The sequence below is a fragment of the Alternaria infectoria genome, assembly GCF_024043175.1.
Source record: "Alternaria infectoria strain BMP 0036 chromosome Unknown scaffold_10, whole genome shotgun sequence".
Taxonomy (NCBI): Eukaryota; Fungi; Ascomycota; class Dothideomycetes; order Pleosporales; family Pleosporaceae; genus Alternaria; species Alternaria infectoria.
Genome location: NW_026250699.1, coordinates 371,581 through 396,123, shown reverse-complemented (window position 1 = coordinate 396,123; position 24,543 = coordinate 371,581). Strand labels below are relative to the sequence as shown.

At 46.3% G+C, this 24,543-nt stretch overlaps 6 protein-coding genes across 6 annotated transcripts; 3 read left to right on the top strand and 3 right to left on the bottom strand.

The window, feature by feature from the left end:
* Window positions 1–5,609: 5,609 nt before the first annotated feature.
* Window positions 5,610–10,761, top strand: J4E92_006572 (uncharacterized protein; the record flags this gene model as incomplete). The annotated part of the gene is made up of 6 exons (XM_051497939.1): window positions 5,610–5,876; window positions 5,939–7,035; window positions 7,084–7,346; window positions 7,414–7,842; window positions 8,954–9,218; window positions 9,381–10,761. The coding sequence occupies 6 exons, from the start codon at window positions 5,610–5,612 to the stop codon at window positions 10,759–10,761; spliced, it is 3,702 nt and encodes a 1,233-aa protein (XP_051351665.1).
* Window positions 10,762–13,141: 2,380 nt separating this feature from the next.
* On the bottom strand, window positions 13,142–14,992 carry CCT4 (T-complex protein 1 subunit delta; the record flags this gene model as incomplete). The annotated part of the gene is made up of 6 exons (XM_051497938.1): window positions 13,142–13,747; window positions 13,795–14,631; window positions 14,679–14,708; window positions 14,761–14,783; window positions 14,839–14,890; window positions 14,939–14,992. The coding sequence occupies 6 exons, from the start codon at window positions 14,990–14,992 to the stop codon at window positions 13,142–13,144; spliced, it is 1,602 nt and encodes a 533-aa protein (XP_051351664.1).
* Window positions 14,993–15,316: 324 nt separating this feature from the next.
* On the top strand, window positions 15,317–16,785 carry RPT1 (26S proteasome regulatory subunit 7; the record flags this gene model as incomplete). Its single annotated transcript, XM_051497937.1, has 4 exons — window positions 15,317–15,411; window positions 15,464–15,578; window positions 15,625–16,625; window positions 16,677–16,785. 4 exons carry the CDS (start codon window positions 15,317–15,319, stop codon window positions 16,783–16,785), a joined length of 1,320 nt encoding a protein of 439 aa, XP_051351663.1.
* A 380-nt stretch (window positions 16,786–17,165) lies between these two features.
* J4E92_006569 (uncharacterized protein) lies at window positions 17,166–18,314 on the bottom strand (the record flags this gene model as incomplete). Its single annotated transcript, XM_051497936.1, has 1 exon — window positions 17,166–18,314. The coding sequence occupies one exon, from the start codon at window positions 18,312–18,314 to the stop codon at window positions 17,166–17,168; it is 1,149 nt and encodes a 382-aa protein (XP_051351662.1).
* Window positions 18,315–19,105: 791 nt separating this feature from the next.
* Window positions 19,106–20,147, top strand: J4E92_006568 (uncharacterized protein; the record flags this gene model as incomplete). The annotated part of the gene is made up of 2 exons (XM_051497935.1): window positions 19,106–19,945; window positions 20,004–20,147. 2 exons carry the CDS (start codon window positions 19,106–19,108, stop codon window positions 20,145–20,147), a joined length of 984 nt encoding a protein of 327 aa, XP_051351661.1.
* A 489-nt stretch (window positions 20,148–20,636) lies between these two features.
* Window positions 20,637–23,649, bottom strand: J4E92_006567 (uncharacterized protein; the record flags this gene model as incomplete). The annotated part of the gene is made up of 3 exons (XM_051497934.1): window positions 20,637–23,145; window positions 23,203–23,298; window positions 23,603–23,649. The coding sequence occupies 3 exons, from the start codon at window positions 23,647–23,649 to the stop codon at window positions 20,637–20,639; spliced, it is 2,652 nt and encodes an 883-aa protein (XP_051351660.1).
* Between the last annotated feature and the right edge of the window lie 894 nt (window positions 23,650–24,543).

The window sequence follows — 24,543 nt, the reverse complement described above, 5'->3', positions numbered from 1 at the left end:
ATTTTTAATAATTACTAGTAAAGTTAAGTAGTAGTAAAATTATTAGAGTACTAATACTAAGTAAGTTATTATTATATTATAATTATTTAGAACGTTCTAATATTAGTATAGGCTAGATAATAAGAAAGATAATAAGGTAATTTATAGTAGAATATAGCGTAAAAAAGATTTATTATAAATAATTTTGCTATTATCTATAATAATCTAATACTTAATAAGTTTACTTCTAAAATATTACTTTTACTATATTAGTAATAAGCTAAACCTTTCTAGTAACTAGATAAACATTTCTAATAATATACTATTATATTTTATTATTAATAACGTTTTAGATTTCTCTTAGCTTAGATAATAATAATACTCTTCTTTATAGATGCCTTTTTAAAGATACACTTATTAAAGAATTTCTTATTATTATAAGTAATAATATTCTAATTATTCTTAATAATGCTAATATATATATAGAAAGGCTATTTACTAAAGACCTCTAAGAGTAAGATTATTATAAGTTTAGTTTTATTAAACGTTGTTAATAATATACTAATTATTATAGATGCTTCTATTTAACCTTTATTATAGCCTTTAGAATCTTATCTTTAACTTTTAGAATATAAAGTACTACTCTAAGAATATAAGTAATAATTTAATCTTTTCTAATTAGAATATTACTAATAATTATAGCTTATATCTAGAAGAAGTTAGTATAAAGTGTACTAGGCTATCTATAAGACCTATAGTAATTACGTAAAGATTAATAATAATCTACTATAACGTTCTAAATAATCTTATTCTTAGGTAAAGAGCCTGTTTAAAACGTTAGAAACGTTATTATAACTTATAACTTATAACTATTCTCTTTTCTATAATACTCTTTTACCTACTTAATTATTTATAATAATTTTTATAATTATTAGAACTAAAGAAGTAAAAGTTTTGCCTAGTAGAGCGCTAGTTAAATTCTACTAATATTTAAAATATTTGTAATAATTACTATAATATATAATTATACTAGTAAAGTCTAACGTTTATAATAATTATAGTAATATATTAACTTACTAGTAAGCTCTAACGTATATAACGTTTATAGTAATATAGTAATATATTTACTACTTTAATAGTAAACGTATATAACGTTTATAGTAATATAAATTTACTATGTTAAGAATATATATATATATAACCTTTATAGTAATATATTTACTATCTTAATAAGAAATATATATAACATTTATAGTAATAAGTATTTACTACTTTAAAGATTAATGTATATAACGTTTATAGTAATAAATTTACTACTTTAATAGAAAATATATATAGCGTTAATAGGTAAGCGTTTACTATATATAAAATATATAATATATTTAATATTATACTATTAAGAATATTAATAAAGAAAAGAGTAGTATTATATTATTATTATTAGCGTTAAGCGTAAAGATATATTTAACTATATTACTAATATAATTATTTTAGATAAGGTAATAGGTTTATATACTTATTCTACCTTATACTTAGATTATTATTTATACTAATAAGATACTTTATAATTATTATTAATATAAACTTTATTAACTACCTACTTTATTTATATATGCGTTTTAGTTGCTAACGTTTATTAAGTAAGAAATACTAAATACTACCTTAACAAAATAAGTAGCTAGAGTAGTAGCTACTATTAATATTAATATTAATAAGATAGTTATAGAAGTTCTTAATAAACGCTGTTACTATTTTATAATACGTTAGTAACGTTACTATTTAAATAATACTAACGTATATACTTATAATTACTTTTATATCTTATAGTTTAGAATAATTAAGAGTGTTAAATTATTAAAAAAGATAGCTAGCCTAAATCTCTAAGATTACTAGCTACTTAAGTAATAAGTCTAGAATTAAGAGATAACGTTTATACTAATTAACGTAAAAAATAAATAGCTTAATCTCTATATACTAGACGTTAATAGAAGTAATTATATAGAGTAATAGTATAAATCTCTATTCTAGTATATTTTATAGAAGAGAAGAGTAAGTTTAATTATTCTCTTCTCTTTATTAATAATCTATAGTATCTATAGCTTAATTTATAAATACTTTTTAAGCTATAGAAGATATTAGAATAATATTATATATACTAAGTGTATTATTAATTATTAATAATATTATACCTAAATAATATAACTACGCTTATTAAGTAGTAATTATTAAGAAAGAGTCTTTTTATTATAACTACTTAGAAATCTAGTCTAAGTATTATTCTATATATTTTGTAAATCTTTCTTCTTAACTACGTAGATACTCTTAGCTACTTTACCTACTTATATCTAAATATTATTAATAATACTCTCTAAGAATATTAGAGAATATACCTTTTAATATTTAATACTCTTTATTAACGTTAACACTATTATAGAATAGAATAGATTTCTAGTATATTTTTTATTCTTTCTCTCTTTCTACTTACTTATACTACGCTCTTTTTAATACTTATAGTACTAGCTAATTATTACTTTTATCTTTTAGGTATAAGAGAATAATTAACTACTATACGTATTAGTATTTAGCTTATTTCTAATTATCTTAGACATTACTAAAGTAGCTCTTAAATTTAGAGTAGAGTTTTTATACGTAAAGAACGTAATAAAATAGACTAAAGAATATTAATAATAATAGAACTAGCCTTTTTTTTTTATTACTAATAATATAGTATTATATAACTTTTATATCTAGAGAGTAATAAGCTTTAGTATCTAAGAACTAGAATTATTAAGCTTGCGCTCTAAACCTAGATATTTTACCTTAACCTATTATTTAAAACGTTTCTACTATCTTAGACTTATTATTAATACTAATAACTACTATATATAATTATTACTAATATACTTTTTATAAGCTCTAATTATAGATTAAGTATAAGACTACTTTATAGTTATCTCTAATAATTAAAGCTTCTTCTTTATAAATACTAATTTCTACTTAACTTATTTAAGCTTATCTTAGTACTTAGTAGTAATATTAATCTTATAGCTAAGATTATTTTAGTTAATAGTATTAAGATTATTATTATTCTCTAGCTTATTATCTTTAGTACTCTAGCTAAGAGTAATTATATTTAGTACTTCTTTAAGTAAGTTAAACGTTACTATCTTCTTTTTATATAGTAGTATTATAAAGTATAATAATAATAAGCGTAGAGTATAATAGTTATAGAGTAAAGATTTCTCTATACTTATAAACGTAGTATACGTTCTAAATACTATAAGAAGTAGAGTAGTAGAGCCTATATATATAACTAGGTAAGACTTTTCTAGTATATTTCTAATAATTCTACCTTACTAATTATTATCTACTATAAATCTAGCCTACTTACTATTATTAATAATAAATATAATAATATAATAAATAGTAAAATACTACCTTAACTTACTAACGTTCTACTCTATTTACTTTTAATAATTATCTAATATAGTCTATAATACTTTAAAGTAGAAGGTATCTAAATAAATTTAGCACTTCTAAAAGCGTAGTACTTTTAGTGTACTAAATACCTATAATATTTTCTTTACTAAAGACTAAGAGTTAGCGTTATATATATAAGTGTTATTATTATAGATATAAAAGTATAAAGCTAATAAATTTAGAATATTTATATAAATAAGAAAGGTAGCTAAAAAAGTAGTAATTAAGTAAATGCGTTAAAAATAATAATATACTATCTAGTAAGAATATAGCTAATAATTATAGCTAGCTCTAATACGTTAGAGATATACTAAAGACCTAGATATCTATAGACTAGAGAATTTCTTTATCTATACGCTCTAATATTTATAACGTACTCTACTACTACTAGCCTATAATATTAGTAATATAGTAGTACTAACGTTACTACTATTATAATATTACTAAGTACTTATACCTCTATAAGTTAACCTATATAACTAGTCTTTTTTTATACTTATTAAGAACGTTTAGCTACTTTCTAGTATAGATACTATCTACTTTTATATCTACTAGTACTATAATATTATATATAATATATAGTACGCTATAGCTATACTACTAACGTTTAGAAAGATAGAGAAAATAGTATATAGTTATTCTTAATAAGAGAATATATAAAGCTATATTAATAATACTATCTAACTAAGTAATATTATTATAGGCGCTTACTAGAGAGAAGAGATAAAAACTATTAATATTAAAGGCGTTACTATAATATTTAGTAAGAAAGATATCTAGATTTTTCTACTAATTATAAAGCTACTAATCTATAATCTTAAAGCTATATAAAATAATCTAAAGAGAGTGCTTATAATAATTAAGAGCTAGCCTTTACTTTTCTTCTTATAGCCTTTTATATATAGTAGTAGTCTTACCTCTAAAATATAGAATATATATAAATAAAACTACTATTAGTATAAAGTATATCTAAGATAATACTTTATATTACTTTTACTAATCTATATTATTATAGATATATATAGATAAGGTAAAAGACTTAAGTTAAGAGTAAGTATATAAGATATATAGTGTGTAAGATAAATATAGTAAGATTATTTAAGATGTTAGAGAATAGCTATAAATACTTATATTAAAGCCTTTATTAGTACTAATTAAGAGAAGAAGAGTAGATATTAACTAGAATAATGCTAATATAGTAAAAAAGTAGCTTAGTAGTGTTAAGTATAATAACTTTATATTATATAGTAAGAGTAGAATAAGATTAAAAAGTATATACGTACTAATAATAGCTAAAAAGTATTAGAAATATTAAAGATAACTTTAACTATAGAATATAAATACTAAGAATATAGTAGAGAATAGTTAGATTATAAATAACGTTGCTATAATTATTTCTAAAGATTACCTATTAGCGCTAAGCCTATATTAAGAAAAGTCTACGTATCTAGAATATTAATATATCTCTAAAATATTAGCGCTATAATATTTTAGGTAATAAAATAGTTTAAACTATAATTTTATATATTAAAGACTATTAAATTTATATTTAAAATAAGCTTCTAATATTTTTATATATAAATTTTACTCTTTAAAAAGACTACGTTATTTTAAAGTTTAATAGTCTTTTTATATATATATAAAATTATAAAAGAGCCTATAAATAATATTATTATTATATATATATTATATAAGATAATATTTATAGGTAATTATTTTATAGAAAAGGTAAAAAACAATATCTAGAACGCGCTAAAAGTGCTCTAATATAGCCTAAAACGTTAAAAAAATTATACGTAATATAAGAATAGTACTATAATATTTATAATAATGTATTATTTCTATATATAAGTATTAGTAATAATACTATATTATATACTATAATTATTAGTAATAATATAAAACTACTAGTAAACTTTAGTAAGGTAGGCTGTGCGTTAGGTTATGCGTTAGGGGCGATTTTAGCGCGAAAACAGTCTGACTGTCAAACTTAGGGTTAGGAGCTCTACATCCCGCCCGCCCACTCCGCCGCCTCGGTCTCTGGCGCGTGTGCCATGTCTGCCCTTCCTGCGTGACTTGGGGCGAACGAACCATCTCCACATTATTCTTACCTACCCCACATCCTCCCACCCTGCGAAGAAGCTTGAGCCATGGATAGCGTCAATGTGTCGGAACTGGTTGCGCGCCTCGGCGCGGAGGAGGAGTCGGTGCGGAAGATGGCGGTCTTCAAGCTGCAGAATGCCATTGGCGACCCCTCCTTCGCCGACGTCTTCATATACGAAGGCGGCCTGCCCAAGCTGCGCTTCCTGGCCCTGCACTCGACCGGCAACACCCTGGCCTACTGTCTGACCTCTCTCGCGCGCCTGCTGGAGTTGGACAAGGGATGGGATCATGTCACGGATGATCTGGTCGCGAGGGTAAGTCGACGACGACCTTGGAACGAGGGATTGCCTGAAGAGGTCTAACAACTATACTCTAGATCGTCGACCTCGTCGTCGCGCAGCCTCTCGTCAACGTCAACCGCGGTGCCATGTCGGTCCTCGCTGCCATTGTCGGCCACCCCTCACACCGAAACTCCCAGGACGGGACCACGGGCTTCCAGCGCCTGAAGCCCGCCGTCGACTCTCAGCCCGACTTCCTACCCTCCCTCGTCGAAAAGATCACCTCGGCCGACCACGCGCTATGCGCAAACTCCCTACAGCTCATCAACGCGCTCATGCGGGACGCCATCGCAAACGACGCGGCCTTTGAATGGCCCAAGTTCATCAAGCAGCTGCAGGAGCTGGGTGTGATTAAGAGCGTATACGGTCTTATGCAGAGCTCTGCGATACAAGATCTGGCTCATCCACTCCTCGATTTTCAGTCCTTGACCAAGATACTGCTCAGGAACTGGAGGGAAGAGAAGGTTGACCTGGAGAACCCGGACCACAGGAGAGCCATCCGCGGGTTACACACAGCGAGTAATCCAGAGAAGTCAGCATCAGATCCCAAAGGAAGCAAAAAGCACAACCCCGACAAATGGAAGCGTCTGGGCTTCGAGACGGAATCACCTGCGTGGGAGTTCGATGCGACTGGCTTCCTAGGCCTCATGGACATTACAGACTTTGTATACAAGAACGAAGACGGGTTTCAGAAGCTCTTGCTGGAGCAGTCGGCAGAGCCACTCGAGCAGCGATGCCCAATCGCTCGCGCAAGTCTGTCGGTCACCCAGACCCTATACGAACATTTTGAAATAGATAAGCTCGACGATGTGGACTCCCACCGGCCTACCGACTCGCGGGCCAACTTCGACCGCTCATTCAAGCCCCTCCTGCTCCACTGGTCTAGATTACATACGAGTGGTCTGAGTGCCTTCATCCGACTATGGAAGGTAGCCGGCGCACAAACCGAGGACTTTGAGAAGATCGAAGAGCTTATCCGCATCTTGATCGAGCAGGTCGTGGGCCAGGCGCCACGCATGAGGGATGTCAAGGACGTGGAGGAAGATCTGGCTGAATTCGAGCTGAAACGCCTGAGAGAACTTCAAATGGAAGTACTGGAGCTGACCTACGAGGATGCATGGGGCCATCATCTCCGGTATGCAGTTTGCGTCGATGTAGTCTGTGCTCAGCTAACTCTCCACAGTCAGGTCCGTGACGAGCTCAACCACGAGGCTCTGCAATTTGTAAAGGAGCAACGTATAAGATGCCTGTTACAAGGCGCGTGGTTTCCAATGGGTATCGACTACGGCACGAGTGCGGGTCCGGTAACCAGCAAGACCCTGAATCGTTCTGTACCCTCATCATGGCGTTTTGTCCGATTGTCGCACAACCGGCGATATCTGCATTACGCTGACTTTGACGAGAAGACGGCGACTGAGCCGAGGTTAGACACGCTGCAGGAGAAGAGTAAGTGTAACGCGTCCACGCGTCGTTTATGATTTGCGTTACCGCAGTGGCTGACCCGCATGTACAGTCGATCTATCCATTGTCTCTTCGGTGGTGAGCAATGTCTCGGCTTCGGCGCCATCGACCGCATCGTCAGACAGTACGGTCACAACCCTGCCAGGCCACGAGCGGGCTTCGACGTCGACCAAGATCACGATCCACGGTTACCTGCCCCCGTCCAATCACGCGCGGCAGGCGTCCAGCGGCTCAGGTGCAGGGCGAAAAGAATCCGTCCTACTGCATCTGCATCCCCAGAGCCATACCCTTGCTTCCGAGTGGCTTGATGGACTGCTGATGCTACTGAACCAACAGCCAATTACCGCTGACACCAATAAGTTGGTAACCTTCATCGGCGGTTACGGGCTCAAGATCCGTCTGCTCAACGTTCGCTACGAAGATGTCGGGCTGGAGGAACCAGTGCTCCCCAGTCGTGAAGGACTGGATGACGAATACTACTGTACGTGCTTCTCCTTTACACCGTGGCACGGGCTCAGTACTGACTTGATACCTTAATGCAGATGACATTGCGGGTGCCTGAAGATCTAGAAAATGCTTGTTCACGGACAGGAGTCCTGGACAACAAACATCGATCTTGTGCAGGTAATAGTGAAATTAATGGGGCCGCCAACGTCCAAGCTGCATGATGTTGGGAAGCCTAAGCCTACGCTTCCGAAAGCCTAATCTTTCTCGATGCGGAACTAGGCAACGGCGGGGTGGAAGACGTTCGCCGTCTTGTGAATAGACGTCTGTCGACGTTCAAATTGGGAACCAGGTACCGCTCTCTGGGAACCATATTAGGAACTGTGCAGGGGGCGGTAACATTTGTGTTGGCGCGGGAGCTGGATGCGCTTCTCTTGAGATACCCTTGCTTGTACCTGTGCAATACGCTGCAATTAGACAGATTGTTTGAAGCGTGCGTGCGTGTTGTCAGCCTGTCGTCGTTACGCAGCGCATGCTCGACGTTGTACAAGGCGTCTGGCAATCGACGGTGATCTGTGCGATATTAACCCGTGACACGCTGGCGCAGCCATTGAGCCGGCCAGTCGGGCGGCCTGGTAGTAACGCCATAACGCATATTCCAGAAGCAAGTATATTTGATGCGGAGGCTTAATCAGGCAAATGTGATGGAGAGCATCTGTCGACTCCGCGAGCCGGGCACGTTGGCCAGCGGTGTGTCGCACGCTAAGCATCGTGGCTCCGCTGACGGTGTGTTCCTGGCGGCCACGGGCCTGAAACAGCGGACGGCAAGGTGGAGAGAAGCGGGGAGGAGGCCTGTCTGCACGACCTGACTCAACCAACGACCGCACGCGGGCCTGGCGTGCTCTCGGATACATCAGCCACGGTTCTACTAGGGCCCAGGTGTGAGGTGGAGAGCAGAGAGTGCGTCGCTGGCGGCGCGTTAGCCTGCAGCTGCAGCATCCCGCGACACGAATATGCAGCCGCCCCAAGTGCGAGCGACAGTCGTACGCTGCGGAGCCCACTGATTGTTTCTATCCCCCAGCGGCCGTCCTGTTGGACCTCATATAATTCCTTCTTCTTCGGACTTTCGCTTGCTGCTGTTCGGATAGCCCTCCGGTCGATCCTCGAGAACAAAGTACACCAGCATTGCTCAACCAAACGTCCACGACCAAGTGCCCGCCGCACCGCCCGGCCACGGCGTCAGGGCCGCCATTCGCAGCGTCGTCCGCGCAAACCACGCCCCCATGTGCCTGAAGCCAAACGTTGCGCCATCGCCGACGTCGAGATCCGAGCCGAAGCCATGAAGAGCAAAACCAAAGGGACTATTCTGCCTCTGCGGCAGGCCGAATTCGACGCCCTGCCGTATTCAGTCCAGTAAGTAATATTCCGCGCTCCTGAGTGGTCGGGACGTGTGATAAGGGCGCGTTATGCGCGTGCATATACCGAATCCCCCACCATGACTTTTTGTGTACCTTGCAGTAGATGAAGGGCCTGTCAATTATGCCATGATGCCAATGCTAATTCGTCCCGCTACAGGAGAAAGTACTTTTCATCCCTGGAGCGTTTGCAGATCGCCCAGCACGCCTCCGACGAGCCTACTACATCAGGCCGCTCGTCCCAGGCCAGCACCGCTTCCAAATCCCACCGGCCCTCGCTATCTCTCGGCACCGGACGACGCAGACGTAAATCCGAAAAGGCTGTGCACGCTCACGACATCTCCCACATTGACCTTGACTTCTTTCTCTCCTTGCCTGAAAAGGTACGCAAGCAGCATTTTTCCCGCGAAGAGCAGGCCCTCCTCCAAGGCAGGCACGAACAGGCGTTCCTTCCCGACGACCAGGATCCCGAGTGGGCACAACAACGCTTCAACGATTTTCACTTCGACTTCTCCCACTCCACGCTCGACCTTCCGGAACGCGGCCGTTCACGACGTCGTTCATCTTCGGCCTCTTCGACCGTCAGCCCTTCCCGCCCTACTTTCGGGCCTTCTTGTACATCAAACACGGACAAGGACCGAAACACCCATTTACTATATCTCGACACAATGGCCACGCCCATCTTCCATCGGAGGGAAACCTCAACGGCAGACATGAGACGAACCATGTCCCTCACGTCGCACCCTGTCCGCCTTGGATCTTCATACATGGCGGATCCTCCACTCTTCAATGCTCGGCCGAATCGACTTCACCAGCGTGCCCACTCTTCTTCTCTTACAGGCCACATTTCGCCATCTACGCCGCCAACTCTCATGATCGACCCCGAAGCGACACACTATCAAGATCCCGAGGCGAGGAAAAAGCTGCGCATGTATCTTGCATCTCCCCAAAAGTTCGATGAAGCGATTGAATTCGGCTTTCCATCGTCCGCTGGAAGCGACGCCGCTACACCCCACTTCCAGCTGCCACAGATCGACAATCATGCTCGCAAGTTCAGCCGAGACATGCACACATTCCTTAGAGATGGACAGCTGTCGTTCTTCGAAGACCATCCAAAGGAGAATCAGGGCCTGGAATCTGATGCCGGCTCTGTAGCCGACATGGACTCACCTGCCACGCCCTCCAGCACCGGCCTGTCTTTCCGCATGCACTCCCGCCAAATCTCGCACCGCAAGTTCTCGGTCGATTCGCCGGCTCCGTCACCTGTCCACTCCGCCAATGGGCATTTTAATCGCGAGATGACACTCCGTATGACCTTGACCCGGCCCGATTTACGAGCTGACGAAGATCAACTCTATGGCTGGCAAGGCTCAAGCTCAAGTCCCAAAACCTCCAAAGACGATCCTCTGGCACTGGAAGACCTTGTCTTCACTGACGACATGACCGGTACCAAGGGCGCCTTCTACGTCAAGCCCAAACCGCGCGGAAACCTCGTGAGCCGCCTACTGAAGCGTGCCAGCCTCAAGGCCACCAGTCGCTGATCCCCATTTCAGCCTGCATCTATTAATTCACTTCTCACATTGTACTTTTTGCCTGTCTTTCCTAATAAAGACCAACAACAGGTCTGCTGCGTTTCAGCGAGCGACTTTTATTTCCTTGTCCAACCATTTTCTAGACATTTACGGGGGTTTACGAAAGCTCATCAGACTGTACGATTATCACGATGCACGAACCGAACGATTCAGATGCATGAATGAGGCGTTTTCCTTTCATCTCCCATGTCCAGCTACCCTGCTGGTATTTCTTCATACTTAGCTAGCCAAGAACTTCATCGAGAATGATACCCAGTCGGCAGCAACCAAAACTGGTCTGTCGCTTTGATACCACCACTTCGCCTCATCCTTGTCGATAGCATTGTTTCCGCGTATTTCCTATTACATCAAGCAACAACGGTTACTCATCGCAATTGCCGATACAGTCCAGCGTCTCAACTCGCAGCACCTGACTTTTGCCGAAGCAGTGATCGCCCCCAGCGATCATGACTAGGTCCTCGTACTCTCTTCCGGAGCTTTACCTACCCGTTCACACTACCCGTCTTATCTCTCCACATGTTTCGCCAAAGAACCACACTAACCATATTATCCGCAGCGGAGAGATCTATATCGCATAGATGTTAAGGGCAGGGATAGCTGTATGACGTTGCCGTTTTCATCCAGTGGCTAGGCAAAGATCAACATTACAGTACTCGTACAGTTTGCATGCAGTAGTTGATACTGGGCGTTGTATGCGTTTCGTGGTGCTGGGAGGATGTGTTTCGGTGGCGAGGTAAGATGCATGAGAAGGAGGGTTATTGGGCAGCTAGGTTGAGGTTGAGTATATGTGAAAGCATTGGTCGTGTCAACGCATCAACACATCGCACAACATATTCCACCAACCATCTTCCTCATCTTCCCTCTCTACTCCTCCAACCCTCCACCTGCAGTCAACAATGACGTGCCCACTACACTTTCCGCCAAAATACAGCGAACATCCCATCAGCCATCCGAACATGAAACAACCACTCACTCTTATCCTCCACCAGCTCCCCCAACTCCACCACCGCATTCCGGTGAAGCTCCACCTGCCCACCCGGCTCTAGATTCCTAATGGGTTCCCTTGCCGAACAAGTCTGACTTACCTGTACGCGGTTCCTGGTACACTAACCCACTAGATGCCGAACCGAACTGCTCCAATCTTCACGGTACGCTACGTTTCAGCTTGCGCTAGATTTTTCTTCACTCTCACAGGGCTCGATCTTGCGTTCGCAGCGGATAGCGCGCGCGTACAGTCATTCGGGTCATGTGTGGCGGGGTCTGGAATGATGGAGGGGTTTTTCCCTTGGGTCGGTGACGCATTTGCGTGAGGTGACGATGGTGTTTACATTGTACACTGAGCTTTGCTCGTGTGGCACTGCAGGTCGTTGCTGTGGCGTTGCTTGATCGACGGGAAAAAGAAAGTTAGGGAAAAAGGTACGGCATATGCATGTCATTGTCCTGTGATGCGAAAGTGAGAGGAATGCCGTTAGATTGCATACGGCGGCTGGGAGGTGGTGTTTTCCGGGGTTCTTTACTTTTTTCGCGCCTTTGTTTATTACACGCGCGTAGTGTAGCCGGAGTCGTATTTAAGATTTATTGAAGGTGCTGATGATGGATGTCCTGCTAGTCAGCATACCTGTGTATGAGTTCCGTGGCCGCAGCTAAAAAGTGATGTTGCTGCAGACAGGCTGTCCGTCGGCGTTCCCGAGGTCAGGATTCACATCTTGGCCGGGTGATAAGCGGCTACAGCAAGATTACAAAACCGATCGTCTGCTTGCATTGAAACGGTTTTCATGTCGTGATATTCTGCAATGTTAGGTGCACGACAAAGTCGTTAGGCCAGGGTGCTCGCGTTATCGTGGTGAGGCATCACACACATACACTACTCATGAACGCACGGAAACACTGCGTCTACATGCTGACGGCCGGATAACATATGCGGGCGAAAGATCAGCCCGAAAAGCAATTGCTTCGTCACGCGCGCGGATAGTCGCATTCGCATTTCTCCATTTTCCAAACGAGTCAAGTTGAAAACATTGCTCATTTCAGGTGCATACCCCAGGATCAAAGTGGTCCGAATTCGGCATCTGGAAGAAGAAAAGTGATCCACGGCTTATCCTTTCTCGACAGTCTGCAGAGAACGACGTGTCCCGCTACTGCAGTCCCATGCTCCCCCACGTGCAGGTTTTAATTGCACCGTTCATGCATTGAACGCAATATACGCGTAACCTTCACATGCAATGTCATGACATTCCAAACACTTATTTGGCATCAACAGTTGTTCGAATTTTTCATTACTCGTGGTATCCTGCGTCTTTCGCTGCCAAGTCAATCCATTTGCAGTTCTTTACCTCGACAAGGCGATGTCGTCGATTCGCAGAATCATCTTGACGGTCTCGGCTGCGAGCTCGATAGCGCTGGTGCTGACCAGCAGTGGCTGCAGTACGTTCTCCTCGCTGATGTCGTTCTTGACACCCCCGCTCTTGATGCTGATACCAGCATTCTTCTGCTCCTGCGCGTGCCTATGCCTTAGCTCTGTGACGACCTTGATGCTGTTCAAACCGGCGTTTTCCGCCAGTGTTGTCGGAATGACCTCCATGGCATCGGCGAAAGCTTTCCAGCAAATGGATTCAGTGCCGGAGAGCTCACGAGCTTTGAGTGACAGCTGATGCGCAATCTCAATCTCCGGGGCACCGCCACCAGCAAGTAGCGCCTTCTTCTTGACCAACGAGCGGATGGCGCAGTGAGCGTCGTGTAGAGATCGCTCGGTCTCATCCAGAATGAGGTTGTTAGCACCTCGGCAGACAATGGAGACAGTGTTGGCTGCTGACTTGACACCCGAAACCTTGACGTATCGTGCGCCCGATGCCTGTACCTCCTCGACAAGGTCTGCCGAACCGAGCTTGTCTTCTGTGAATGAATCGATATCGGCAATAGGCTTGCAGCCAGTGCTCTACTGTGCATTAGCTTCGTTACATGTGAATCACTTCTCTTACGCACCTTGCAAATGAACTCAATCTCGTCACGCTCAATGTCCTTGATGACAAGGATCTTCAGCTTAGACAAGAAGTGCAGACTGAGGTCGTTGACCGCATCTCGGAGGATAGACTTTTGGATGAAGAGAACGTTGCACTTGGCTTTCTGGATCTTCTTGACCATGTTCAGCAGATATGTTCGCTCCTCCTTGAGGATCTTGTCCATTTGCCTGTAGTCGTTGACGACAATCTGGTTCTCCATGTCCGGTTTCGGTGGGCTCAACTGGAACTGAATGAGACCTATCCGTGCCTTCTCCTTCAATGTGGGACCACCGGCGCTCTTCACTACGGGCTGGTTGAGAACCAGTCCGTCGATCATCTCGCTGTCTTCGATGGTACCGCCTGACTTCTTGATCATACGGATGTTCTTCAAGTCCACGTTGTCGGCTGTCTTGGGGTCAATGACCTTGAGGACTGAGTCCACAGCCATGATGGGAAGCTTGGGCTCCTGGGCGACAATCTTGGAAGAGAGTGCGGTCGTGGCGGTCTTGAGGAGCGTTTGCCTATCGGTGAGCGAGATAGGGATGGCCATCTCGGTCAATATGGATATCGCCTCCTGCGCTGCCCGTTGGAAAGCCTCTGATATGACTGTGGGGTGGATGCCCTTGCCCAATAACCTCTCGGCAGCGCCCAACAGACTTCCAGCAATGACTACGACCGACGTTGTGCCATCTCCAGCTTCGATATCTTGGGCGTGTGCGAGGTCGACGAGCATCTTCGCGGAGGGATGCATAACGCTCATCTGGTTCAACATGGTGGCTCCGTCGTTCGTGATGATGGTCTGGCCTTTGCTGGTTTGAATCTGGACAAGTCAGTTGTGATGGCTAGCGATTTGCGCCTGTCTCGTACCATCTTGTCCATGCCCTTTGGTCCCAAAGACTGCCAAAAAGTTAGTATTCATCTCTTCCCCGCACCTCGTGGTGGGACGTACAGTTCGGATCGCATCTGCCACAGCTGCACATTTTGAGTTAGCGAGATGCTTCCAAAAAGGGATGAATAGGTTCTGTACCTCTTGCGGCAATGATGTTGGCGCTGCGAACAGCTCTGGGCTTCTCCTTGTCCTGTGCCCATGTCAGTAAATGTTTTCAGAGCTTAGTGATGAAGCGCACCTTGAAGGCAGTGTTGCCGCCACCGGTACCGCCATTTGCAACTTGAGCAGCCATCTTTCAGTATACAGGAGAACAAAGCTAAAAGAGGGGTATCGTGGGAGTTTGGCGGGGAAGTTGTGGTGCCTGGACGCGAACTGACAATATTTCGAGAACGCGATAGACGTAGCGCACGGCCAATCCCCAAGCTCCGACTCGCCGGGCCATTGCCGCATCACAGCTACACCTTCACCCAGTCCACAACAACCAACCCCATACACTCGCCCGCGCCGCCGCATCTGCTCCCACTGTCGCTCCTACCCGGAATCATCCACAACCCGACTGCACGCATAGCCCGAACCCTATCTCGGCCACACGACAGTCGCCGCCCACTCCGCAAGCATGCCTTCAGCCACAGGCCAGTCCTGGGAGAAGTACCAGAAGAACTTCGCCGACGACGAGGTTGAGGAGAAGAAGATCACACCTTTGACCGATGAGTAAGAGATGGCACGTCACAATCAGAGCGGACATGGGCTAATGGCATGACAGGGACATCCAGGTGTTGAAGACATACGGCGCGGCACCTTATGGCGCCGAACTCAAGAAGCTCGAGAAGGAGATCAAGGACAAGCAGCAGACGATAAACGAGAAGATTGGCGTCAAAGTACAGACTCCTTCACCCCCCACCCATGCTCGACTAACGCCTCCAGGAATCAGATACCGGTCTCGCACCTCCACATCTCTGGGATATCGCCGCCGACCGCCAACGAATGCAAGAAGAGCAACCCCTCCAGGTCGCGCGATGCACCAAGATAATACAAGACGAGAAGGACTCAGAGAAGAGCAAATATGTCATCAACGTCAAGCAAATCGCCAAGTTCGTCGTCAACCTCGGAGAGCGCGTCTCACCTACCGACATCGAGGAGGGCATGCGCGTGGGTGTCGACCGCAATAAGTACCAGATCCTGCTTCCCCTGCCGCCGAAGATCGACCCCTCGGTCACCATGATGACGGTTGAGGACAAGCCCGATGTCACATACGGAGATGTTGGAGGTTGCAAAGAGCAGATTGAGAAGCTACGAGAGGTCGTCGAGATGCCACTGTTATCACCGGAGCGCTTCGTTAACCTAGGTATCGACCCCCCGAAGGGTGCGCTTCTCTACGGCCCTCCAGGAACCGGAAAGACCCTTTGCGCCCGAGCTGTCGCCAACCGAACCGACGCCACCTTCATCCGAGTTATCGGTTCAGAGCTTGTCCAGAAATACGTCGGAGAGGGAGCCAGGATGGTGCGCGAGCTGTTTGAGATGGCACGAACAAAGAAGGCGTGTATTATCTTCTTCGACGAAATCGATGCTGTCGGTGGTGCTCGTTTCGATGACGGTGCTGGAGGCGACAACGAAGTACAACGTACCATGTTGGAGCTTATCACACAATTGGACGGTTTTGATGCTCGCGGTAACATCAAGGTCATGTTTGCGACCAACAGGCCTTCGACTCTCGACCCAGCCCTTATGCGTCCCGGTCGTATCGACCGAAAGATCGAATTCTCGCTACCAGACATGGAAGGCCGTGCCAACATTCTCCGTATCCACGCCAAGAGCATGAGTGTAGAGCGCGACATTCGTTGGGAGCTCATCTCTCGTCTCTGCCCCAACAGCACAGGTGCCGAGCTGAGGAGTGTAGCTACAGAAGCGGGGATGTTCGCAATCAGGTAACCACTGTCCGAGATGCATGTGAGACATATACTAACTTGTACTTCCAGGGCTCGAAGGAAGGTCGCCACCGAGAAGGATTTCCTGGCTGCCGTGGACAAGGTCATCAAGGGCAACCTCAAGTTCAACTCGACCGCTACCTACATGCAGTACAACTAGGCGGCGCCACTTGCAGCGCTGAAAGTAGCTTGTGTGTTTACATTAGAAGGCAGCACTGCTTTTGTATGAGTACTCACGATGGTGCTTTTCTTCCACTTAGATGGATAGGACATAATGCATTATTCGAATCATTCTGTTCTCTACAGTGAAGTCTTGACCAAGCATAACCCAGTCGATATGGCTTGTGATGGATATAAGTATCGTACATGGCGCATTACTCGTCTAATTATTCAAACGACTTGTTGAATACACATCAACCTAGGTAAAACCTGAACACCCTAGAGCCTGCATTGACGTCAGCTCACCTACTTTGCATGTTCTCATGTTAATGTAGTCTGCAGACCTGTTTAGTTTCTTTCTTGTACAAGGTAAATATGCCATTAAACTACAACTGTCCCGCCAATATCACACAAGTCAACATCAACACCCCACTTCAACCCAGCTGCCTCCGCACCCTTCCGCCATCTTTCAGGCGGCTCAGTAACCGGTTCGTAGCTAGCAGAGTAGGCACCACGGAAGGTACCAAAGTGCATGCCTATACTCTTCTTACTCCCCACATCCCTATGTATAGCCAAAGAATCCTCAGGACTAGAGTGTTGACCAGATAAGACAGACCTCGGCTTAAAGCAACCCACAGGCACAAGCGCCAGATCAAAAGGTCCATACAAATCGCCGATTTCTTTGAATGCGGGACAAGGCGGGTGCGGCGCGTCGTGGTGCGAGAGCTGGTCGTCGGAAAGAACGTGGCAGTACCCTGTGTCTCCCGCGAAGAAGAGCTTCTTGCCAGACGAAGACGGCTCCTTGACGATCCAACTACACCACAGTGTACCATCGAAGTTCCAAGGCGTGCGTCCAGATCGATGTTGCGCAGGCGTGCATATCAACTCTACGCCTCCAGCGCCCTTCTTGAACACGGTTATGCCGCCCCACCAGTCCATCTCTTCGACTTGATCGGCCTTGATGCCCGCGCCTAGCCCCGTAAGAACAGACTTGACGCCTAATCCGCAGAAGAAGCGCAAGTCGCCGCCTTGTTTCGCATTCAGCTTCTTCAGCGTATCCGAGTCGAGGTGGTCGTAGTGGTCGTGGCTGATGCACACAGCGTCGATTTCAGGCAGCTCGTCGATGGTGCATGGTGGAGGTGTGAAGCGCACAGGACCGACCATGCCATAAGGTCCTACGCGCTCACTCCATACGGGGTCGAGAAGGATGCGCATTCCCCGCTCGTTTCCCTCTGAAGCCGTTGTTTCAACCAGGAAACTCGCGTGCCCTATCCATGTTGCCTTCAGCCCGTTCTGTGTGTTGGTGAAGTCTGGCTTGCGCACGTCGACCAGGCCTAATCGGTCGGCGGGTATAGGGACGAAGTTCTTGGGTGTGCTGAACCGCGTTCGGACGGCGGCGATTATGCCGTCGTTCTTATAGGAGGGCCATGGGTTCTTGAAGCTTGTGGGTGGCTTGCCGATGTGATGGGCCGTCGTGTATGTGTCTGGCTTGTGCGGGGGTAGCGGCGTTATGGAGGATGAAGGAGGCATTCTCGCTGTTTGGTAGTGCCTAAAAAACAGCGCGAGGATGCAAAGGGCTTGATGTGGGCGCGCATGGCTGGTTGTCGTGTAGATGAGGCTATGACGACGAATGGCGGGTGTGGAGGCGGCGATAGGCAGCGCTCGTCGGAGGCCAAGTTCGTCCGGTTCACCGTTGGAGGCGCGTTTGGGATTCGAGGGTCGCGTAGGGCTAGGAAACCTTCGAGACGTTCATCGATGACTTCACTGCCCTTGGAGCAATGTCGATGCAGCTGTTGAGTTTGTGCGTCTGGTCGTGGAGCGTCATCGAGCAGGTCCGACCCAGCAAGACCCTGTCACCTATCGAGGAACCCACGTTCTGCCCCAGCCATCCGTGAAGACGTAACCCCCAGCTCTTTTTGCACAGCGAACAAAAGCCGTAATTGTGGCTGGCCCTACCCACCAATCTCACATCCCAACGCGCATCTCCAGCATCATGGCCTCGGAGACAGCTCAAGTGGGTACAGCACCAAGGCGCGGCTTGCGTAGCCTTGTTCTCTTATCATCCAATAGGACCGACACGTGAGCCCGTCTAGTTTACTGCAGGTACTGTTCGTCTGTCGCTCATCGCCGCCGCCGGAGCTCTAACCAGGAGTCTGGAAGATGTACCTTCTATATGTGGTAAGCACCGACTGGGGCTGCAGCGGGCTGGGTACGCCATGGCCAAAATTTTGTGAGCTTTATAGATGTCGGATCCTCAGCGTTGTTGAACTCGTAGTATACCTTTGCGTCAATCAATCTTTTATCTTTACAGTCAAGGCAAGATGAAGGGTACCTTTTCCAAAGCCGGCACTGCGGCTCTACTGGCCACAACGGCAAATGCACAACTATATCCCGACCAGAGCCCGTTAAACCACACCTGCCAGCTACAAGAACCTCTCCTCTCCTGCCCATCGCAAGACCCCTCCAAGGTCGACTCCTGCTGCGTCGAGACATTCGGTGGACTTGTTCTGAGCACTCAATTCTGGAACACATACACCGGCCGCGAGTCTGAAGGCCAGCTTCTACCTACCGACACATGGACGCTCCACGGCCTTTGGCCCGACTTCTGCAACGGTAGCTACACACAGTACTGTGACCTAAGCCGACAATACGACCCCATCCCAGGACCGAACACCACAAACGGGCTACCAAACGGCACATTCGTCCCACCCTACAACGGCTCCAACATCGGCACCTTCCTCGAGCCATTCGGCCGCTACGACCTCTTGGAGTACATGAACACCTACTGGATCGCATGGCAACAAGACAACCCCGGATTCTGGGGCCACGAGTTCTCCAAGCACGCCACCTGCTTCTCTACCTTCAACGTTCCTTGCTACGGCCCGCAGTACCGCGAGCACGAGGACGTTGTCGACTTCTTCGAGACAGCTGTCAGGTACTACAAGAGATTCCCCACCTTCGACTGGCTGGCTGCTGAGGGCATCACGCCTTCCAACTCAACCACGTACTCGTACTCTGATCTTGTAGATGTTCTGTACGAGCAGCACGGCGGTATTCCTTTCTTGGGTTGCTCGGGACCCAGGTTCAATGCTACTGATGCTGGCAAGAACACAACTGATCGAGGCTACACTATGTTGAGCGAGGTTTGGTACTACGAGCACGTAAGTATCCGCTAAGTGTGCCCAGCATGCGAATAGATAGGTGCTAACATGCGATTAGGTCTACGGCCGCCCTCAGGAAGGCAATGCCATCCCCGTTAATGCTTCTGCTACCTACCTCACCAATTGCGCTACTTCGGAAGGCGCAATTCACTACCTGGAGAGGACCAATGGGTCGGAGAAGGCTCCCACTGTTCCGTTTTAGGAAGACACAGTTGGGTTTCGAATGTATTGTAATGATCAATATCAATCACTTCGTGAACGCAGACGAAGTTGCTCTTCACATCCACCTTGTTCAAAGAAAAAGCTAAACACCCTAGAGCCTACGTCAACATAGCAAGATGCCGAGTATGTTACCTAACGTTAACGTAGAGCCTACATTAACCTAAGAAAGACATAAAGTATATAACCTTGCGTTAACGTGGAGCCTACATTAACATAGAAAGATGCAAAGTATGTAATCTAACGTTAACGTAGGCTCTAAGGTGGGAAGTTTTTCCCCCTAAAATGAGGTGCATCCGCCGTTTTATCTAGAGTCACTGGCATTCAAGTGAATCAATGCAGAAATATGTAATTCCTTCGTACCAACTGACACTATTGATAGTCTACCAAGTACTAATACAAAACAAAAGGTTCACTTATTCTTTACCCTCACCCAACGTTGCACCCCTGTCTTCGGATTGATTCTGCTCTCCTAGTTGTATTTACGCGGTTTTCCAGCTGCCTCATCGTCCGGACTGGTGTGTGAGGCAGCTCTGGTGCCGCGTTCTTCCTGCATATTCGCATCCTGAGTCTGGTCTTCGGGATCTACACCACCTTCCTGGTGACTGCTGCCTTCCTCGGGCGTCTGACGCTCGTCGTCTGCATGATCTTCCCCTGTATCCATGTCCACATCTGTTTCCTGCACCCGTGGACTCTGTGTCTCTGAGATTCGGTTCCGCTCAACCTGCTCCCTCTTGATCTGGACTGCCGCCTTTGTTGCGGGGGCGTGGTTCTGCGACCGTGGGTGGACGGTGTGATCGGTGTTTTCTTCAAAGACTTGACGAGTGTAGTCTTGTTGTTTCCGTGCTGCGTCGACACCAGCGGGGAACATCTTGCCCATTATCGCATTGTGTTTGTCGGAAGCGCTTGGGTCCGCTGCGTAACCGCTTGGACTCGGCGTGTCCGGTGCATTGGCTGAGGCCGCATATTGATGGTTGGTGGATGTGAAGCCAGTGGGTGAGTGGCTTGCTTCGCCTTCGTTGCGTGAATGCACCTTGCGGAGGTTAGCCGCTGAGGATTGTGAGCGCATGTCGGGACGCCCGTCTTTGCGAATCAAGACTCCATCTGCATTCCTAATAGGTTTGGTGCGCGTCTTTTTTGCCGATCCAAACATGTCACCCGGCGATCCGAAGCTCATTGCAGCTGTCACACCTTGTAGACCTAGACTGCTAGCACGGTCGCTGGTTGGGTAACCGCCACGACCACCCCCACCGCCACTGCCTCGCCGCGCAATGCCCCCTCGTCCTGGCTGCGGAACGTGTTGGTAGTATCCGGACGGACTGATCTGAGAATCGGGAACACCTTGCCAATCAGGCCTTTCCCAATCAGGAGTTCCGAGTGTACCGTGGGCTGGCATGCTCTTCCTAACTCTGCCACCCCGACTTCCAGGACCCCCGCCACGTCGCCCACGCGGTCGATGTTCAATCATACGCTGGGATTCGGGTTGCCAGCTGGCGTCCGAAGGGCCATCCTGTGTGGCGTAAGGGACGTAGGAAGGCTGTTGCGATTGCGATCCAAGAACAGATTCAGGTACAGTTTGTTGGGACGGTATCGTAGGCGTTTGAAAGCGATGGTCTGTCATGGGAGTTTGTTGCGAAGCCGTGTAACCTGAAGGACCACCATCAACAAGCCTCTGCCTTTTGGGCGAACCGGGTGCTTGAGTGTTGGACTCCTGTGTATTCTCAACGCCGTTCTGGTGTGTTCGTTTCACTCCCGCGTTGATGGTAGCCCATCCGCCAGCCTGACTTCCAGTGGGACCGACGCTCGTGGGATTCGGCGCGCTCATAGGTGTCGCCGAGGTGGAAGGAGCGACGAACGACGATTGCTGTGGCTGGCCATTGGTTACTGGTTGGGGTGCTCTACTGCTCGGCGTCATCGTTGGTGTACTCTGATGTGAGTGAGGTGGGCGTGCCATCGATGCTTGCGGTGCCTGATACGTATATGGCGGTGCTTGCGAGGGTTCAGGTCCGGCGCGCTCTTCGAGTCGATAAATTTTACCCTTCATGATCTCGATAGTAGTACTGAGAAGATCTACATCGCTCGCCTTATGCGACAAAACATTCATCTGCTGCGCCATTTGCTCTAATGCTGCATTCTGCGCCGCGAAAGATGGAGCGGCATGGGGCGTAGTCGAAGCTCCTGATTGCCTCTCCATCCTAATCGCATATAACTCACGATTCATGTTCTCCATGGCATGGTGCATGCCTTGCATATCATTTTGTAATCTTTCGGCCAGCGCCTCCACCTTTTTGATATACTCATTTTGCTGAAGAAACTTGAACTGGTATTCTTGACGCAGTGCCTCTTCTGTTCGGTCCATCTTCTCCTGGTGAAGCCTAATGTCGCGGGTGTGCGCAGCTAAGGCGCCACTATTGTGTGACATTTGCGTCTGTATACGCGCCATAGCGTCTATGCTAACGTCTTCTGGCGAACGAGGATAGTGATGGCCATTGGTCTGAGGGACCATTGTTGGCACTTCAGGTGGACCGCTCATTGACTCAATGCCAGGCCCTTGGTGAGACTTAGGAGGTTCTTGATGATAGGGAGAATTTGACTGCGGTGCAGTGCTCAGCGCGTCTTGAGCAAAAGCATGTGGGGAGTTCCGTATCGAAGACTGCATCGATGATGGTGCTGGTAACGACGGTGTGTTGTCTCCGACAGGGTGCAACGACTGCTGCTGCTGTTGTAAATTACGGTCTTGGGATGGCTCGTACCGCCCGCGAGTGTGATCTGGGTGATCTACAGATGGCGCACGCGAGTCAATCTCCATAGCTTCAGCCGAGGACGCTTTTGGTGTTGCTCTCGACGAGGGAGGACTTGGGGTGTCTTCGTTCGCTAGTAGGTCTTGTGAGGCATCCACTTCAGGCTCAACTACAATGGTATGATTTGGTGCTGTCTCGCATTGCAGTTCTATGCGACCCAGCTTGAAGAAATCTCGACCACTGTCACAGGTCAGCCATCATGCAAAGACTTGGAAGGCCATGGGAGAAGTTACTTACCGGAAGGATCCCTTTCCTGCAGGTGCGGTGACAACAGTGAATCCGATAGCTGTCTTTACGCAAGCTGGATCGGGGCACGATAGAGGCTGAATGGTACTGATGTTGAGTTAGTACCAAGATTGCTGTGCGAACGAAAGGATAGCAATAAGGAATGCGGGACGTAAAATGCGGGCGTACACGTCTAATAGATGTTAATCTATAGTGTGGAAAGATTTGGTGCAGGCTAGCGTCGGTGCGTCTAGAGGAAGAAACTTAAAATACCATGTAACCATCGGCAGCCGGGATACGCCAACTCGTGTGTTGGGGTTTGTTGATAGCCAGCCAAGGCTATAAGAGGGAAAGGTGCGACAAACAATTGTAAAGGGAGAAGGGACCAATGTCATGTCTGGGTTCAGCTTACCATCCTGCTAATTCGGTGCCTTTTGACGCCGCTTTTAGTTTGCCCATGGGCTGTAAGGTAGAACTGTAAGAGCCGAGCATGGCGGGAACGAAGTAGCTGCCGGTGACCTTGTACCAGGAGTTGTAGAAATCTCCAATGCACTTCTGACAATTCTTGCAGTATGCTTTAGTTGCACGGTTGGTGGGCGGGGAAGGTGGAGAGGCCTCATCAGCACTCTCCACAACCTCTGGTGGTGATGGCTGAAGTTCATGTGTATTCATGTCTGACTCCACCTCGCCAATTCCGGATCGCCTGGAGCCCGCCATTGATGCAGCCCATTGACACAACAGTGCCTAGGCGATAGCTGCAAGTGAGCGGAGAGGCTGCACGAAAAGTGCTAGATAGCAACAAATAAAAGTTGGATGAAAGAGGGTGGGCCTAAGCAAGCTGAACTACCGGTCTCGGGTACGCGACGACGCGTCTCAGTCCAGGATAGCGTTTCAGCAAGCGCAGTGAGATTGGAAGCGAAGAGGAAAAAATGGTAGGCCCCAACAAGAATAGGCGGTTGCGGCGGAGACTGGAAGGGACCCTGAAAGACGAGAGCTAATTCAGAGGAGGGAAAGGGCAAGTGAAATAATTAGCAGGAGTTATTCCATGATTAGCCATGCATGAGTCCGAGTGGGGTTAGCGCGCCTCGCTATCAATTTAGATGCGCTCTATTGCGAAAAAGCCCTGAAGCCGTCTCGTGTCGCAAGCGCAACACGCTAGCTGTTCCATCTCGCGCAACAGCCAGATCTCTTCAGCTGTAATTTCGTCCGTTTATCGAATGCGAGCAGTTCCCTACCGTCCGATGTACGCATGTGTCGACGTGCACAGGTAGGAACTCGTGTCACAGCATCCCAACACCTGATCGGTAGTCACTATCGTTATGGGGCAGTTTACTCATCCCGGGACCAAGCGCC